The sequence below is a fragment of the Hetaerina americana genome, unplaced genomic scaffold, assembly GCF_022747635.1.
Source record: "Hetaerina americana unplaced genomic scaffold, ioHetAmer1.1.p SCAF_8, whole genome shotgun sequence".
NCBI classification, from domain to species: Eukaryota; Metazoa; Arthropoda; class Insecta; order Odonata; family Calopterygidae; genus Hetaerina; species Hetaerina americana.
In genome coordinates, this window is record NW_027287427.1 from 6,233,672 (window position 1) to 6,251,862 (window position 18,191).

The following is an 18,191-nucleotide window of genomic DNA, read 5'->3' on the forward strand; positions in this document are numbered from 1 at the left end:
TCTTTAAACTGATCTTAAATTAAGATAATGCTCAGTTAATTTTTAAAGATTATGGAAGAAAAGAGTAGATTTCAACGGACGCGAAATATACTAATTGATTGAAATCCGAGTGTCGTTTTACACGATTTGTTCCAAAAGTAATGCGATTTAATCCCACGCCGCTCCGATAGGTTGGAGTGGGATTGAATTACTTGAAGTAGGTGGAGAAAATGCTAAGCTTTGCCGCAAACCCGGTCTCAGTGCTCTTATAGCCATGAAAGCGACAGGAAGTCAGTTATTGTAAACCTCTGCGTGACGACCGTGTCACGAAAAAAATGGAATCGACGATCGAGCAACGTTACGCCATTACTAAGTTTGGTGGCAAAATGCAAAAATCTTGTACGGTCCCTACTTTGAACAATAACTTGACAATCCATTGCCGACCGTAGCTTCCATTCCAATTAAATGCATTACATTGCGATGTCAGGGTGCAAATAATGATACATTGCCAACGCCATCAAATGCCTCTACTCCTATTGGATGAAACGAAATGTGAGTTCAATAACGTCAATAAGGTCGATTTCACTACCACGTGTTACTATTAAAATTTCGTTTCTCATCCTTGTTACTCACTATCAATGATAATGATCGAAGCAGTAGATCCTCTTAATGGAAACACTAGTTGTTTAGTCAAAAATAATGCCTTAATAAATGATCAAGCGATTTGTAAAACGCATTTGATGATTGAATACAATGACAATTACGCCCTTTTACGCGTAGTTCGTGTGGGTAACCAATCCTCCCAAATCGTCTTCGTTCGCGCCACTTAAGTCAAATAAATTCGAAGCCAGAAAAACGCATCGAATGTGTGTATTCGTGAACCTAGAGAGAGAGACCTTTCCACCGAACCGTTTGAAGGAAATGCCTTTGAACGGGAAGCACCCGGACGAAGACTCCAGAGCGAGTACGTGTAAATAAACAAAACACGTAAACAAACCCGCAAGTCCGAATAAATACGCGAGAGTCCAAAGAACTCCTTTCTTTTCTCTCTCTGGCTCCCAAACCGAAGAGACTAAAAAGCGAGGAGAGGGAACTGGAAACCTCCCGTGTGACCTAAAGAGGGCGAGAGAAATGAGGATGGTCGGATCAAATGGACGAGGGATATTGAGAGAGGGTTGGGGGGAGGAGGGTAGAGAGAGGGGTCACACGTGAGAGGTCGACGTGGAAGAGTGCGAAGGTGGGCGGAGGAGACGACATCCGAAGACAGACAGCGTCGGGGGCGACGGCGGTGTACGTTTCGAGTGTGAAGTGGGGCAAGTGTTAAAGAGTTGGACGAGAGAATCAAGTCGAGAGGGGTTCTGAGAGACGAGGTGGTCGCGAGATTGGAGGGACTTCAAAATGACAGTAAGATATAACGTTGCTTCGTTTTCCGGGTCCGACAGGAAAAAATAACGTTCGCATGAAAAAGTACAAGGCTATCGTATGTATATTTTTACCCTCAACAGTATCGTCTGGTATTTTTTTGGTGAGGGCGAAGAAAAAAAGAGTGGGGGATATATTTAAAACCTTAATACATTTAAAATTTCGCCAACGATGCAGCACTTATTTAAAAAAGAGGATGAATTTACGAAATGCAACATCTAACTCCATAGGGTAGCCCTGAAGTTCACCGTTAGGATGGGACAAATATATTTCACAAAAGGTATCACGATTATTTGTTGCGTAAAAGTTAGTGGCCGATGGAGAAGAAAATGAGATATGGAGGAAAAAAATCACGTACACGATTCACAAAATACCTTATATAAACTATAGTACGTCTATCTAAGTTGAAATTGCATTTTATATGAGGTGCTATTGAGGAGTGCAATATAATTATTATATTAAATGGTAGTCTAACGATTAAGAAGGTTTTTCCTGCTCCCAACTCATGCCTATATCGACCATGAAGATAGTTAGGTTTGATATTTCAACATGTAAATGATCCTTCATCTGTTTCTGCTGGCATTCTGCTTCATGGATCATTTTTTCCTACTCAACAGTCTCCCATTTCATGTAACAATCTTCAACGTTCATCACCACACAACGCTTCCTTCATACACTTTTCCCACCAGCTTTAAATTTCTCCCGACAACCCTATCCCTTCACCCACCACGCTCAGTAATTCCTCCTCCGTTTTGCTTTCCGAAAATTTCACTATTTTCAACCGTTCGCAACTCTTAATCCAAACTATTAAAATAACTTGATAACAAAATACTTGGCTCAAACTAGACCTTTTGGTACAAGCATTATTGTGGTTTGCAATCATTCAGATTCATTTGTTTCCAAGGAATGATAGTTTAAATCATTTGGTGTCTTAGCTTATCTCTGTTATTTCATTTCAAATGTTTTAGTACTGCGTAGAAAATTTATCAACGATAGCATTAATGTTGATTGCTTGATAATAGCATTTCGTCAAATGAGAGCGACATTTAGGTTTCAGTTCCAGAGTTGCATTTTACGAGCGACTTGGTCAAATGGAGGTCTACTTCCTTGTGGCGATTGACCTCGGGAAACTTTAAAACTCTGTGGATGGAGCCTCTGAAGTTCATTCGGCCGACGATCTGGGGAGATACGAGGGTCATCCGGAAAGTAGTACCCGTTCGTGCCGCATGAAGTGCTGACGACGCGAGTAGCCGCTGGACGAGGTCAGATAGCTTCAGTGGCTTGTCTGCCTTCTCTGAGCCAAGTTGCGTGACGCTAGCATTGCCTGTGTTGTTTCTGTGATTGTTTACAATGTTTAAAAAAATTGAGAACGCCGCCAGTTGTGAAGTGAGGGCAGTGATTAAATTCCTCAATGCAAGAAACGTTCGCCCACGTGATATTCATCGCCAATTAAAGGAGGTGTATGGAGACAATGTAATGGACGAGTCGTCTGTTCGGCGGTGGTGTCGCAACTTCAACATGGGGAGGGGGAACACACACGACGATGAGCGTTCGGGGAGACCGTCTGTCATTACAGACCAACTGGTGAGCTCAGTTGACGAATTCGTGAGGAACGATCGGCGCGTCACAATTGATGACATCTGTGAGCATTTTCCCAATGTTTCTCGAACAATTGTTCATGAAATTGTTAAACACCATCTGCATTATGCAAAAATTTGTGCAAGATGGGTCCCTCGCAAGCTTACAGATGAGCACAAAACCAAGCGTATGGCTGCAGCACTGACGTTTTTGGGACGTTATTCTGATGAAGGAGACTCTTTCTTGACTCGCATAATTACTGTTGACGAAACATGGGTTTGTTATGCATCACCTGAGAGTAAACGACAGTCAATGGAGTGGCATCATGCTCATTCACCAAACAAACCAAAAAAATTCAAGACAGTTCTGTCCACCAGGAAACTCATGGCAACCATTTTCTGGGATCGACGAGGTGTATTGCTTATTGATTTTATGGCCCGTGGAGACACTATTAATGCCAATGCGTATTGTGAAACATTAAAGAAATTACGGCGGGCAATACAAAATCGGCGGCGAGGTCTATTGTCTACTGGTGTCATTCTCGTTCATGACAATGCCAGGCCTCATGCAGCTGGGATAACACAAAAACTTTTGCAGCAATTCAAATGGGAAACTTTCGACCATCCACCGTATAGCCCGGACTTGGCCCCTTCAGATTTTCATCTCTTTACAAAGCTTAAAGACTTTTTGGCAGGAAAAAGATTTGACAGCGATGAAGAACTTAAAGAAGGAGTGACCCTGTATCTCAATGAGCTGGCGGCGAAGGACTATGCAGCAGGAATACAGAAACTTGTCACACGTTATGACAAATGCCTTAATTTGCTTGGAGATTATGTTGAGAAGTAGTTTAAAGTATCCTCTTTCAAATAAAATTTTTTATGTTTGTTAATATTTACTTTTGTGTCTTTATTTCACGAACGGGTACTACTTTCCGGATGACCCTCGTACTTGAGCACATGCACAGTACTTACCCCAGAGTAAATACTCTGGGGCAGTAAATGTGCTCACCTACACACACAAAAAAATGCGACGGAAAATGGACATTTCTGCGCTCGATGGCAGGGTCTGGACTACGCTGTCGACGAAATTGGGACGAAGTACGGCGAGAGAAATGGAATGGGTGCGGAAGGAAGCAATGACAAAGTATTTTGAGGACGGACGGTTATTCCAAAAGATGCGGGAGAAGAACGCTATTTTCAATGGATATCCTCCAAGTACATATCCGGGTGTTGAATTCCTAGGGCTCTGCGATACCATCTGCTGGTCATCATGCTTAAAAAGTCACAGTCCTACTGGTCACCATCAAAGGGTGAAAAATGGATGGGAGTGCAACAGCGTTGACTGGTTCACTTTTACCTCATATTCCATTTACCTTACATTTCCGCATATTGATATGAGGAAATATAATGGCTCGGTACACGATACAGTAACGTGTACCGTACTCTATGATATATCATTACCATGCTTTTAAGTTTTAAGAAAAATATCGTGGAGTTCTCATTCAATTTTGTATCGATATTACTTTTTTATAGCAAAAATTAAAAATTTTGAAACGGTCCAGGTTTTGACACATAAACTGCTATTGAAAATATGTAGAAGTCAGCGATTAGAAGCATTGAGGAGAATAAAGGGAGCCTACATTTTATAAAGACTGCATATACCCTGTGCCAATTGGCGGCGATAAAATGCGTCTGAATCTGTATCAGTTAGTACAACATAGTCATTTTTAATTAGTGAAAAAAACATTAATTAATTCATTGATAAGATTCAATAAGTTCATCTAAAACAAAGCATCTTAAATTTTACACCACCTTCTAACGATACCGTGTTTCTCAAACGTATACAATTTATTAATTAGCAAAACAAATTAAAATTCACCGCGGCCTAAACCCAAACATACTTCTTTTTCGTGAACGCACCACACTGAGATGTTCCGACGATGAATGCAGACCTAAGGAACCAATACCCCCTTCATCCACTTTTCCTGCCTCCATAGGATTGCTCCCAGCAAACCCCTCTCTTCGCCTACCATACCAAGCATTTCCTCATTTGTTTTCTCTCGGTTCATTTCACCTTCTCCATTCTTCTCCAAACCCACACTTCAAAAGCCTCCAATCTACGTCTATTCTCCTGCTTCAATGACCACGTTTCCGCGCCGTACATAGCTACGCTCCATATCAAAGTTTTTACGAGTCTTTTCTTAACATCCTTACTCAGAGTCCCCGTCATCAACTCCCTCCTCCTTGTGAAAGCCTCTTTGCCTAGCGCAATTCTTCTCCTTACGTCCCTACTGCTTTGACCGTGTTGGTCCAAAACACTACCGAGATACGTAAACTGTTCTACCTGCTCTAGTTTTAGCCTTCCTACTTTAATGTTAAGCTTAGCCTTTTTCTTTCTAGAAAATCGCATTACCTTTGTTTTATTAATGTTGATTTTCATCCAATACCTGTCGCACTGAATTTCCAATTCACTAAGCAATGCTTGCAACCCCTAGGCTAACTGACAAACTAAAGCTTGGCTATCAGCAAACCTAACTGATTTTACAAATTCCCCACCCACCTTCATTCCTACCTCCAGTTCTTCCCATGCCTCTTTGATCATTTCCTCTGTATATAGGTTGAACAGCAACGGTGATAATGGGCAACCCTTCCTTACACCTCTTCCAAACACTGCCCATCCGGACTCCCCGTTTCCCACTCGCACCTGTGCAATCTGAGACATGTACAGGTTGCGGATTAGCCTCTTTTCCCTCCAATCTACTCCTATTTTCTGCAATATACTCATTAGTATTTCCCAATTCACTCTATAAAACGCTTTTTCGATATCTACGAAACAGGCAAATACCTCCGGGTTGTGTTCTATATTCCTTTCGATTAATAATCTCATTACTGCAATGGCAGCCCGCTTACCTCTCCCCTTACTAAACCCAAACTGATCATCCCCTAAGTAATCATTTGCCCTACTGTCTATCCTTTTGCTTATGATCCTGTGATCCTGAGAACAACTTTAGCTGCGTGGGATATCAAACTTATTGTCCTGTAGCCCTCCTATGACGTAGCCTTTACCTTTTTCGGTTTATGAACAAAAGCTGATCTCACAAAGTCTTCCGGCCAGATTCCTTCCTCATAAATACTACGAATCTGCCCATATAGCCTTTTCCTCCCAAATTTTCCTAAACATTTAAAGAGTTCCGCGGGAATGTTATTCTTCCCACGGCCTTATTTAGTTTCATCTCCCTTAATACCCTCTCTATCTCATCGTCTAGTATTCCTGGGCCTAAGCTATCTTCTTCTGCGTCATATTCTTTTTCAATGTCTAACTTTGTTGGCCGAAGTTCTTTACTATACAGTTCTTCTATATACTCCATCCATCTCTTTTGGATCTTTCCTGTGTCAACTATTACCTTACCTGCCTTATGTCTAACTGCTATCGTTGATCTTCCTTACTTACTTCCCGATAAAGATTTAACTTTGCTGTACAGCGCACCGATTTCACCCTTCCTCTGCATAGTTTCTATATCCTCGCACTGCGTCTTCCACCATGCTTCTCTTGTTTTATTTGTTGCCCGCCTCAATTTATTGTTTAATTCTTCGTACTTCATTTTGCCTAATTCCATATTTACATTCTTCCATTTTCGCCGCTCATCCATCTTTGTAATCATCTCAGCCGTGATCCATGGTTTCCTAGTCCTTTCAGCGTTAACGGCTCCAATAGTGTCTTTTGCGGCTTTAGACAACCCTTTCTTGATCATTTCCCATTTTTCTTCAATAGTACTTAGCTCTTTACAATCCTACATTATTTACTCTACCGCCTGTTTGTATTCCTTCCTTTTCAAACCATTTAATGCTTCTACATTCCATTTTCTACCTCGCCGCCCCTGCCTTATCTTTTTGAAACGGACGCTACACTTCATAACAACTAAATTGTGGTCATAGTCCGCATCCGCTCCTAGGAAGCTGTGCGAATTTATCACACTGTTCCTAAAACTGGGTCTAACCAGGATATAATCTAGCTGATACCTTTCTTAGTCACCCGGCATTTTCCATGTATACCTGCGTCTTTTGTGGTGTCTAAACCAAATGTTGGTGATGACTAACCCCTGTGTCCTGCAGAACTCAACTGCTTTCTCCCCGCGGTCATTCCTCGTGCCTTTACCGTAGTCCCCAACCTCATCACCATCTTTTCCTTCGCCTACTGTCGCATTCCAAACCCCCTTCACTATCAAATGTTTCCCTGCAGGAACACACGCGATTATGTCCTCTAACTGATCCTATATCCTATGGACCTCTTTTTCCTTATGGTTGCTCGGTACATGTATACCTGAATAATAACCAAGTTCGTCGGTTCTGCTTTTATCTCTACTAGTAATAACCTATCCGTTACCTGCTCAATGTTGACTACGCTTCTTCCTACCTCTTCATTTAATACTATAGCAACTACTCGTTGGCTCTCGTCCCCGCCGCTGTATATTTTTTCTATAAATATCACTCCAGTAATCCCCGCTTTCCTTTCATCTCACATCGCATAGACTTAAAATATCCATTTTACCCCTACCATCTCTCGCTTAACATTCTCCAATTTTCCTTTCTTCATCATTGTCCTATCGTTCCTCGTTCCTATTCTAACTAATGTGGTCCTCTTCTCCTGCGTCTTCTGTCCTGCTACTGCTGGTTTTCCCTTGCAAGGGTTTCGTGGGATTACGACCGCGGAAGCCTTGCCACCCCCGCTGCCGGGCACGACACACTACCGATTGGGCCGAGACCCGTAGTTACCAGGACTCAAAATCTCTGTGTAGTCCATCATTTAAATCATGGGAATGATAATTGAGGTGGTTTCCCGTTACCTTCCTCAATAGGGTTTTTAATGTGACACCATCACTTACTGGCCGCCCCATTGGGGTCAGACGCCTTTGCAGCCGCCTCACTGAGGAACAGACGCCGCGTGGATTACCTTTCGTATGGCTCCTAACCTTCGACAGATCAAGCATGGGTGGCCCTACCAGGAGCAATTATTATTCCCACCAGCACAGCTCTAGGGGTCAATCGAAACGCACAAGCCCTTCCACCACGTCAAGGTTTTAGTCCGGGGAGGGATATGGTGTATATATATATAAATATGGTATATATATATATATTGTATATTTATATGGTGAATATATATATATATATATATATATATATATATATATATATATATATATATATATATATAATACATAAATTCTCTATCTTCCGATGAAGACGAGTAGAATTCCGTCGAAATTATCAAGAAATAACGTGTGAGTGTTCCTTTTTTTGTGTTTCTATATTGTTTGTTATTGTGCAATGTACTATTCGTCACTTACGTGTAACGTCTACGAATATATATATATATATATACATATATATATATATATATATATATATATATATATATATATATATATATATATATATATATATATATATATACTCAGTACAAAAGGGATACACCATTGTCTTAGGATACGCGTCTAGCGCGACAAATTACTATATACCAAAGCTTTATCCTCTTCTTCCAGATTCATTATCCGAACCAAAACACACACCACCTTGACCGTCCCAACCGGATCACCAGTTAATATATACCACCGTACCATGGTGCCAACAAAGTAAGTCACGTTCACAATCTTCCTTCCAACATTCATCTCTATTTCCCACTTTCTTCAAATTTACGCGACATCCTGAAATCCACCACGACTTGGCCCCGCGCCCCATGTCTTTCTCCACATTCCCCAACCAGCAACTACCTTTGGTGTAAATGCTGCGTAATTTTTTCCCGACAATTCTTCAATCAAATCCAATGTCATAAGCCATTTAAACTCCGGAAAATGTAATGAACATGTGTAAAGTTTGCATAAAAAGTATCGGTAACTGACGTGCATTGCGTGAATTGCTGAATTCAAACATTCGTTTAAGTGTGCGCATGTCGCAGATCGAATTGGCACTAATTAGATGGCAGCGCACACACCGTTATTTTACTGAAAATTTGGCATTGCGAATGATCTGCGCTAAACTCGTTCGAACGGACGGACCACGACAGACGACCGGCTTCCTGACGAACGGCATAAAAACGATTCCTTAACCCCCTCACAGTCCATGCTTGGCTGCAACAGATTGTTTCCTATTCCTAAAAGTTACACCCTCCTTCAAGGAACACCACCATGAGATCCTAAGTGCCGTCCAAGAAGCGTACTCCTAAGGACCTTTCAGAATCTGCCTCCCAGGGAGCCGTCTAGTCGTAAAACAGACGCTGGCAAAAGCGTTTCAACGCTCAGGGGATGTACTCTGAAGAACTTTGAGGCATTTTAGGAATATCTGAATTAAATTCATTTTTCTAAAAAAATGTGCCGATACTTGTTATACAGACCATTTACATGTCACCAAGCAGTCATAGGGTGAAAGAACTGGATAGGGTATACAACCAGTCTGAGGGTGTAATACCGGTTTTCTTAGGTGTTCCAAAAGGAAAACATTTCACAGTGATGGGGGATGACCCTGGGGAGAAATCAATTGAGTTCTGCAGGAGACAGGGGTTAATAATCAATTCTTTCAGCATTTATTTTAGAATATTTTTTACACCAGTTAAAACATATACGCTGTCACCATAAATGTAGTGACCAAGCTGCCAGATTTTTGGATTACTGCTGTTCAAATTCGGTTGACCCACTTAGACACATATGGAGTAATATGGGAAGGAGAAAACTTTTCAGAACTATAATCCATTAATATATATATATATATATATATATATATATATATATATATATATATATATATATATATATATATATATACAGCGAATTCCTTTGTTTTGTTGTCAAAGCCCTATCTTTCCACATGACTTCCTAAGAATGCCTTTATATAATGTAGTGGTCTTTGTAGATTGTATGCTCTGCCTGTTCTGTTTTTAAGTTATCCCTTCCTCCGTGTGGGGACCCTCCCGCTACCTGCAGCGTTGGGCCACATTCCCTACTTGTGTCCGTGGGGAGGAGACCGCTGCAAGTTGCACGTCCATATGGTAGTGGCATTTCACCTTCCTACTTTTCAAATTCTAGTTTGCACTTTATTGGATTAATTTCTCAATGCATCATCCTAAGGTACAATTATTTGGATGATGAAAGTATACATAATTGCATGCGTTTAGAATGAAAGGATTTTCGTAAGAATGTATAAGCCACGGTGGGTAAAGTTTTGCATGCATGTGCTAATTTTGCATGGGGTTTTGTTCTTTTTACGGGTGGTGACCTAACACTCCCCACTGTACGCCCTTGCGGCGGCTTTCGGGGTATAACGTAGATGTAGATGTAAAGGACATGCAGAAACAAATATCGCATTACGAAACACCCTTTATATTATTTATTTTGCTTAAAAAAATTTCGCCTAATTAAATGCTCCTTACTAAAACCAGAAGAAAGATATTCGATGGAGTGATATAATAAGTATTCCTCGACCAACGTTGAGAGCAAGAGAGCAATAAATAGAGAAATGAAGTATATATATTAAACATAATTGACAAAAAGACTTTGTCTCTTGTTCTCGCAATAGATCTAAGATTTTTGCCGCCTTGTGTGGCCGCTCCTTGTGCCAAAATCAAAAGGGAGTGAGCAACCGGATATGAATCCGGCCGTGGCAGTCTAAGTTCGGCGTTGGATAAGGGTGTGTCAGCTACATTTTATTTATTTTTACTTATAATCTAGGATTTATCAATAGTTTAAAATCAAATTAAACGGATCAATTGATTATCAAATCTATTGCAAATATTTTCAAAGAGGAAAGGGAAAAAGAAATAAGTTGAATCTCTCCTTAAGGACTCTGACAAACGTATCTGTTCGTACGTATTCATTATGCCGCTAAATCATTTAAAAATATATATTCAACCATATTTGTGCACATGCAAAAGAGTCCTATAGGTATATCTCACTTTCTTCTTCCAAAAGTAATTAAATGTATGGAAATGATGTAACATAAAATACAATTTCTGATACATATTCGACGTCTTATTCTAAACACTTAGAGCTGCACTGCGCAACATAAACACCAATTTAACAATAATCGATGTGAATACAAATACATTCTGTTTCAGAGAACGAATTTATCGCACAAATATTAATCGAAACTATTTTTTTATTTTATTTTGAATTGGCTAAATGTTTTGGCATTATAAAATGCATTTGCAATGCTAAGAAAGAGCATCTTCTTCGGTGGGTGGCATGGAAAGGGCATAATTCCACGAATGGGACCGCACTTCATTTTTACTTCCTAAAATCAAATTACGAAAGGCTTCCGAGGGAGCAACACAACAGCCTGATACCCTGGTTCCATCAATCTTGCACGAGGGCGTTAAGTAACAGCTCGCCTCCTCTTAAGTCCGCGGAAGTACGTACATTCCCATCGGAAGAGCCGGCGCAACCACGGGCAACCGTCTTCGAATTATTCATATATCTCTCCCTCTCCTTCTACTTCACTCTCTCCCGGTCTTTTCCCTTTCTCTTCTCCCACCTCCCCCCCCCTCTCTCTCTCTCAACCCTTCACTCTCCATCCATTCATTGCTTTCTCCTCCTGGTCCTTCAAGCGTTCCTTGATCCGCTCACAATATAAAACACTGTATAGTACACAGAAAGCAGTACAGTTCACCACAAAACATCCCATCACGCTCTCTCCCCATATTCCTTCCTCACACTCTTTCCTTAATCTCTTTTCTATTCCTCATTACCTCTTAATTCCCTCTTCTCCTCTTCCCCTTCCTCATCTGCCGCCCCATCTTTAACACTCTCTCCCTGTGTCTTTCTTCCTCCTCTCCCTCTTCTCTCCTCCTACCTTTCTGCCTCTCCCTCAATCCTTGGTACCGGTGAAATCCAAGCAAGAAAGCGGACTGGCTGCGGGGGGGAAGGTGACGGAGAAAGGGAATGTATCTGGCGTTTCGATCATCGTGGGCGGGGTCGGGCTTCGAACGGCGGGGTGCGAGTAAAACAACACGAGAACTCCACTCTAGTTCCAGGGAACCCATCAAAATTCGGAAACCCGAGATAATGACGTCGCTGTGGACCACGTGCGCTTGTCAGAGGAGGAAGCTTTTAGATAAGGATGGCGCTCAAAGACGTGCTTCAAAGAGAAGAATGCTTGCTTTCCTATCTCGAAAACTGTTCATTAAATATTAAAATTTTGTGGGCCTATGGTTTAATTTCGAGGAGGTATTTATCATTCAAGAGTTTCGAATTTGGGTACTTACACTGTCATGAAACATAATTTAAGGATCAGCTACTGAAACGTGAAACAAAATCCTCTTTTCAAAGGAAGATGAAAGTCTAATTGTTTCAATTACATTTACTGGACGGCGGTGCTGTTAAACTTGAATAATTTTCCTCCATTTTTGAAAAGATATATCTTTTATTTCTTTCCCTCGCACCTTATTTTAAAAAAGGGACCAATACGACTAAAAATGAGGAGTACCAATCCGACCAATTGAAGTATTTTTTTTTCAACCTAGGAACACAAAATTTCCAAATACTTTGCTGGGTGTACCTTAAAATCCAGCTGTAGCGAATCATGAAATGTAATTTATTTAGATTGATAACGACGGATAATATTGACAGCTGCAATTTTTTGTTCAATGAGTTCGATAGAGTGAACTTGTTAATTTTCTTCATGAAATGATGAAAACATACATCTTTTTATTAAACAACATTGTGTGAACTGAATTATACAATCTGTTGGCTATTAGATAAAGATTTAAATACGATGTTAGAACGTTATGAAATGATATTAATATTTGATCAATATATTTATGTCTTATTATTATGAATTAAATTGGTTTGAATTTTTATCCGCAATCCGCAACCAATTATAGTACATCAGAAATTGGGACAAACCAAAGGATGCACGTAAAAAGTTATAACATTACCAAATAATAACAAATGGTACATTAAGGAAGAAATATTCTGATGAATCTCGTAAAACAAATAAAACGCCTACAATATATAACCCCTATGCACAGTTTCAAAGAGTTTTATACACATCTCTACGGATTCATTATATAGAGCCATCGTTTAATTTTCGAGATACGTAATCTCGGCGAGATCCTTAAAATGAGTCAGTGGCCAATGCCGGTCTATTTTGTTCCCTTCAACGAAGTTCATTCTTTTTGTAGCGTCTGTCTAAATTTTCGATTTACGCACGTGTTATATTATTGAGAAATAGCTATTAATGCTTGCTCGTACAAAATATGTTTAGGCAACATTTTAAACGGCGTAATTAGCTTTGAATCGGCCTTTATCGTCAGGAAAAATGGATAGTTTTTATTAGTCTGATTTCAACACAGATAACGTCATGGTACTTGCGACCATAGAATTGCATGCCCGCTGAGTGCCACGTCATTGAATTCTCACCGCAGTCGCTTGAGTATCCCAAAGAATACAATCAATTTCATATTATGAACCAGTTCTCCAAAAAATCATATGGTCCGCTCGAGAGTAGCTCTGTGCCTCACATGCATATGCCTTCTTTAAGGATTTGTATGTTAAAACAATGAGGCACGTTAGGGTCTGAATCCGAATACGATGATGCCCTGCGATGGAATGGTGACGACATGCCACCGACAGGAGGACAGGGTCACTCGTGACCCTTTCCCAAAGCACCCCGGCCGGCCATACTAGGACACAACCGCGCACTAACTCACACGCACCGAAACCGATCCCTTCCATTGTTCCATGACGCAAGGCCACCCCTAACCCTTCCTCCCTCACTCCCGGTCGCCATTCCCCTTGATGATCATCAACCTCCCATCCCCCCACCACCCCCACCCCACCAACACACATCCGCCATTCCCTCATCGAGAAGCACGTGTTCGCGACTCACAGAAAAACACTCGCCGATCAGAGCGCGTGTTTCCGTTCGCGCATTGGGTTAATGACGGGGAGGCGACACGCGTTAGAAGATGGAGGATTTGACGTCCCGATCTAGGAGGAGATAAATTCGAGAAACAGGAAGGACGGTCACAAGAAAGATGAACAATGGAACAGGACGAGCAATAAACTCTCTCCGAGCACATCGATGAGGGAGAAAAACGAGAAACAGAAGCAACGATACAACAAAAAAAATTTTAAGCATCGATTTCTCCGACCTAATTTCCTTCAATCGCGAAGGGCACAAGGAGATGGAGTGTTTGGTATTTTTAATTTCTTCCGGAATACTCTTGAGCGACGCGCGGAAATGAAAAGTCGTGGGAACTAAAAATAAACAATGAATTTCCAGCAATTAGAAAAAGAACATTGAAGGAGATAAGTTGATTTTCAACCACTTTCCCACCAAAGGGTGTTAGAGAGGACATGCTGAACGTTTCACGGTAAAAAACAACTTTAATTTCCTTCCTCCCCATCGTCCCTTCACACGGAGCAAACAGAAACATCGCCCGGGTTTCCCATCACCCTCTCCCACCCACGAGTCTTCACCCAAAATCCGCCTGAGTCAAGACAAAGGGGAAAGAAGGCGAATAGTTATGGCGGTGGGAAAGAGAGCGGAGCTGGGGGGGCCAGGATGGAGAAGGAATCGCATTAGAGAATTAAGAAGACTTCAAATCCGGAAAGGGAAGTGGTTTCTCGACCCCCCACCCCTCAAATCCTCCCCCCCACCGCCCAATTCCTCCCCGTCCACATTCCTCGGGGACTCTTCCTTAGAGCTTTTAAAAGCAGGATGTGGGACCGAAGACACGAAAAAGAGAATGGTGGGGGAATCGGAAAAAAAATTGAAATGCGACGAGGATTGGAATAATCCCTTTCCCACTGTCACCAACCCCACTTCCACAGCAAAAAAATAAATCCCGCAAACGGCTATTTCTCATTTTTCATCCCTCTCCTCTCCCAATAAACACATTCGCACTCGAAATTCTTTCAATTTTTATTTTTATTTTTTTTAAGTCGCTTTACTCGTACAAAAAATGTCCCCTTCCACTCACCGTCGGCGCTTTGAACGTGGAGATCGCGTCGCTCAAGTGGCGAAGGCTCAAGGCGTCGTCGGAGGAGCGGGTGCCGGAGGTCACGGGTGCCGCCGAAGCGGTCGCCGACGCCGAGGGTGGTCCGGCCGACGCCGCCGCGTAACCTCCGAATCCGCCACCGCTGAAGGGACATCGCGAAGCCATGGGTGATGGGAGCGGCGGATGGCGGTGACGGCGGTGAGGCGACTCCTACTCTCGCGGGGAAAAGGGATGAATACAACAACCCCACCCCCACTCGCTTCCCAAAACTTCCTCCTCCCTCCTCACACCCCCGATCTCTCTCTTTCTCTCCCCCCCCTTTCTTTCGTGTTCCCCTGGGGTTGGAGGGAGGAGCGCGAAAGCGTGCTCCCGCGCGGACGAGATGGTCGCTCGCTCTCCCTCCGCCTCGTCTCCCAACTTCGCTCACTTCTCGGCAAAGAGCTCGGCAAAGGCTCCGCGGCGAGTGTGAGCGGCGAGAGGGAACTCGGGTATCGGGAAACACCACCCTTCCCTCCACACCCCTGTTCCCCACTCCACCCTCGAACACACACACATACACACGCGCGCGCTTCTTCACCCCTCTCTCCAACAACGGCAGCAGAGAGGGCGGGAGGGAACGCGAGGCAGAATGAGAGAGAGAGAGAGAATGGGAGATAGGGGAGAGAAAGAGAGGAGGAGGAGGAGGGAGTGGTGAGGGGGGCGGGGAAGGGACGGAGTGCGCTGGCGCTGTATGCGGGGCTTGGGGTGGGGACGAGGTGGGGGTGGAGGGAAGGGGTGGTCGGGAAATACGGTGGTTGGCGACGGGAAGAGAGGCGCTCTGTGGCGGGGGCCTTCCTTTCCTTCGGGGGGAGGGGGGTAGGCGTAGTCGTTCTGTTGTGGTGGTGCCGATGGCCGGGGAGAAAGGATGACGGAATGGGTCAGGGGGGAGCGGCGGATCGGATGAGCTAAGGAGGCGGATTTAATAGCGTGTGGGTGCGTGGGCGGGTGTGTGGGCAAGGGGGAGAAAACGAGGTTAGAAAAGTGTGTGGGGCGGGGAGGAGGAAAGTGTAAGACAGAGGAGGAGAGAGGGAAAGCAGAAAGAATAGAGAAGAGGTCATCCTTTCTCTCCTGGAAGCGTCCAGAGGAAGGAAGGAGGAGTGGGGGTATCGATTCCCCGAAGCAGGCGACAATAGGCAAGAACGCGAGGAATAGAATGCACAAAGGAAGGCGATGGGGTTGGAAAAAGATAAAGGCTGCTTCGGGGGTGGGGGAAGAAGAAAGGACGGGGTCGGGGCGGAGAGGGAGAGAGACGACAGGGAGGAATGAGCGAGCGAGGGTGGGAGAGAATGAATGACTGAATGAAAGGGGGGTTGGTTGCTGCCTATTCATCAAGCGGAATGAAGTGCGGGAGAGGTGGAAGATGGAGGAACTCTCTCCTGAATAACAGGCAACAACTCCCCTTCCCGCTTATCTGCCCGTTTTCGGAAGGGCTGAGGGTGGGTGAGGTGGAGGTGTCAGAGGGTTAACTTGGAGGAGAGATCGGCGTGGGGTCTCCAGGGAAGCGAGATCTAGGAAGTGGAGTCCCGTCCAACCGAGGGAAAAAAATATACAGTTCGCAGAAATAGAGTCTCTCTCTCTCTCTCTCTCCTCCAGACTGCCTGCTTCTTAGACGTAAAGGAAAGAGAATCAATGGAAAAAAATAATTTCAAGAGCATTTCTAAGAATGTGGTCCTGCTAATCCTTGTGTGAATGTATATCATTTACTTGATGAATGACACCTGAACTTCCATTCCCTCCTCTGGCCTCACGTGAGAGAACTGCTCGAAATGCTTCTTCTCCGGATACTATTTTCGCAGAAAACATTTTTAAATAGAAATGAAGTGACTTAAATTTCCCTCGTGATGGACCATGGACTAAAGTAGAATTAGTGAAGATTGATTTTGAAATATAAACTGCGAAACTGTAGAAAATTAACTTTCCATCTTGAAGATAATGATGTAACTTTTTTATGATCTTAATACGCATTTCGATTACCAAAATTCATAATTGAGCATTAATTTAGAATATATAAATATTTAATTCTAACCAAATAGAATGAAAAAATACGCATTGAGATTGTGAAATATAACAGAGGTAAGTGCCTCCAGCATGTTGGAATATTTTCCAAAACTGATTCGATTCAATTATGCCAACAAAAATAGTTCCATTGTTTACACGGCATTATCATGCTCAAAATATCGATGTTTTTGAGGTCTGTTCAAAAAATACGTGAACAGAGGCCATAAAAACTTTATTTTGCAAAATGTAGTCTGCATCGATTTTGTCCCCTTCAAAGTACTCTCCATTCGTTGCTATGCACTTAATCCATCTTTTTTTGCACTATTAAAAGTACCCTTGGGAGTTCTCGGCGGTTAGGCTTTTTAGTTTTCTCGTCGTTTCTTGTTTTATTGTGTGTTCCACATCTTACCAGTGATGTACCCTCATCACATTTTTTGCATTTTGCGAATTGGTTAAAGTCGCAGGGGACGAGATCTGGCGAATAAGGAGGATGATCAAGGATGGTGATTGAATATTTTGCCAGAAACTGGCGAACAATCAATGCTGAAAGTACCGGTACATTGTCATGGTGAAGGATCCATCAATCGCCTTGAGTCAAATTTGGTCGCACGCGATCTCTCAAACGCTTGAGAACTGTAAGGTGGAACTCAGCATTTACGGCAAGGACAAGGGTCCGACCGCACACGATCAATGTTGTCGTCAGCACAGGTGGTTGAAGGTCGTCCCGGCCTTGCATCATCCGTGGCGTCTTGTCGGCCATCTTTAAAACGCTTAATCCACTCGAAAACGGATGTTTTATTCAGAGCATTGTTACCGTAAATAGCTGTCAAAATTTCAGTAATTTCTTGATAACGTTAAGCGCACTTCACTTCAAAACTTGATGTTGAACTGTCGCTCCGTGATTTCGTCAATGCCCATTTTCAACAAACAATAAAAACAAGGGCAACAGAAACTAACACAGTTGGCACCATACGCACAGCTCGACGATCCGCCAAGCACATACGGCTCATTGGGTCTCAGGCAACTAGCGCCGCTAGTAGGTGGGGCTATAAGTCAGCGCGATGGCCGCCAGATTGCACCAGTTCGAGTATTTATCGTACGTACTACGAATATCGTTTTGTCCACCCATTGAATTATTTAATGGCAGATATACCTATATTTCCTAGTTAGAGTGTCACTCTTCTCTC

The 18,191-nt window shown here is 42.8% G+C and overlaps 1 protein-coding gene across 1 annotated transcript in view; it reads right to left on the bottom strand.

Annotated features, from left to right (window-relative positions):
* Window positions 1–15,201, bottom strand: part of Gycalpha99B (guanylate cyclase 1 soluble subunit alpha 2) — a 417,282-nt gene extending 402,081 nt beyond the window's left edge. Inside the window, exon 1 of the mRNA XM_071597019.1 lies at window positions 14,950–15,201. Coding sequence (XP_071453120.1) covers window positions 14,950–15,132 — 183 coding nt within the window. The 5' untranslated portion in view covers window positions 15,133–15,201. The remainder of the gene's footprint in view (window positions 1–14,949) is intronic.
* Between the last annotated feature and the right edge of the window lie 2,990 nt (window positions 15,202–18,191).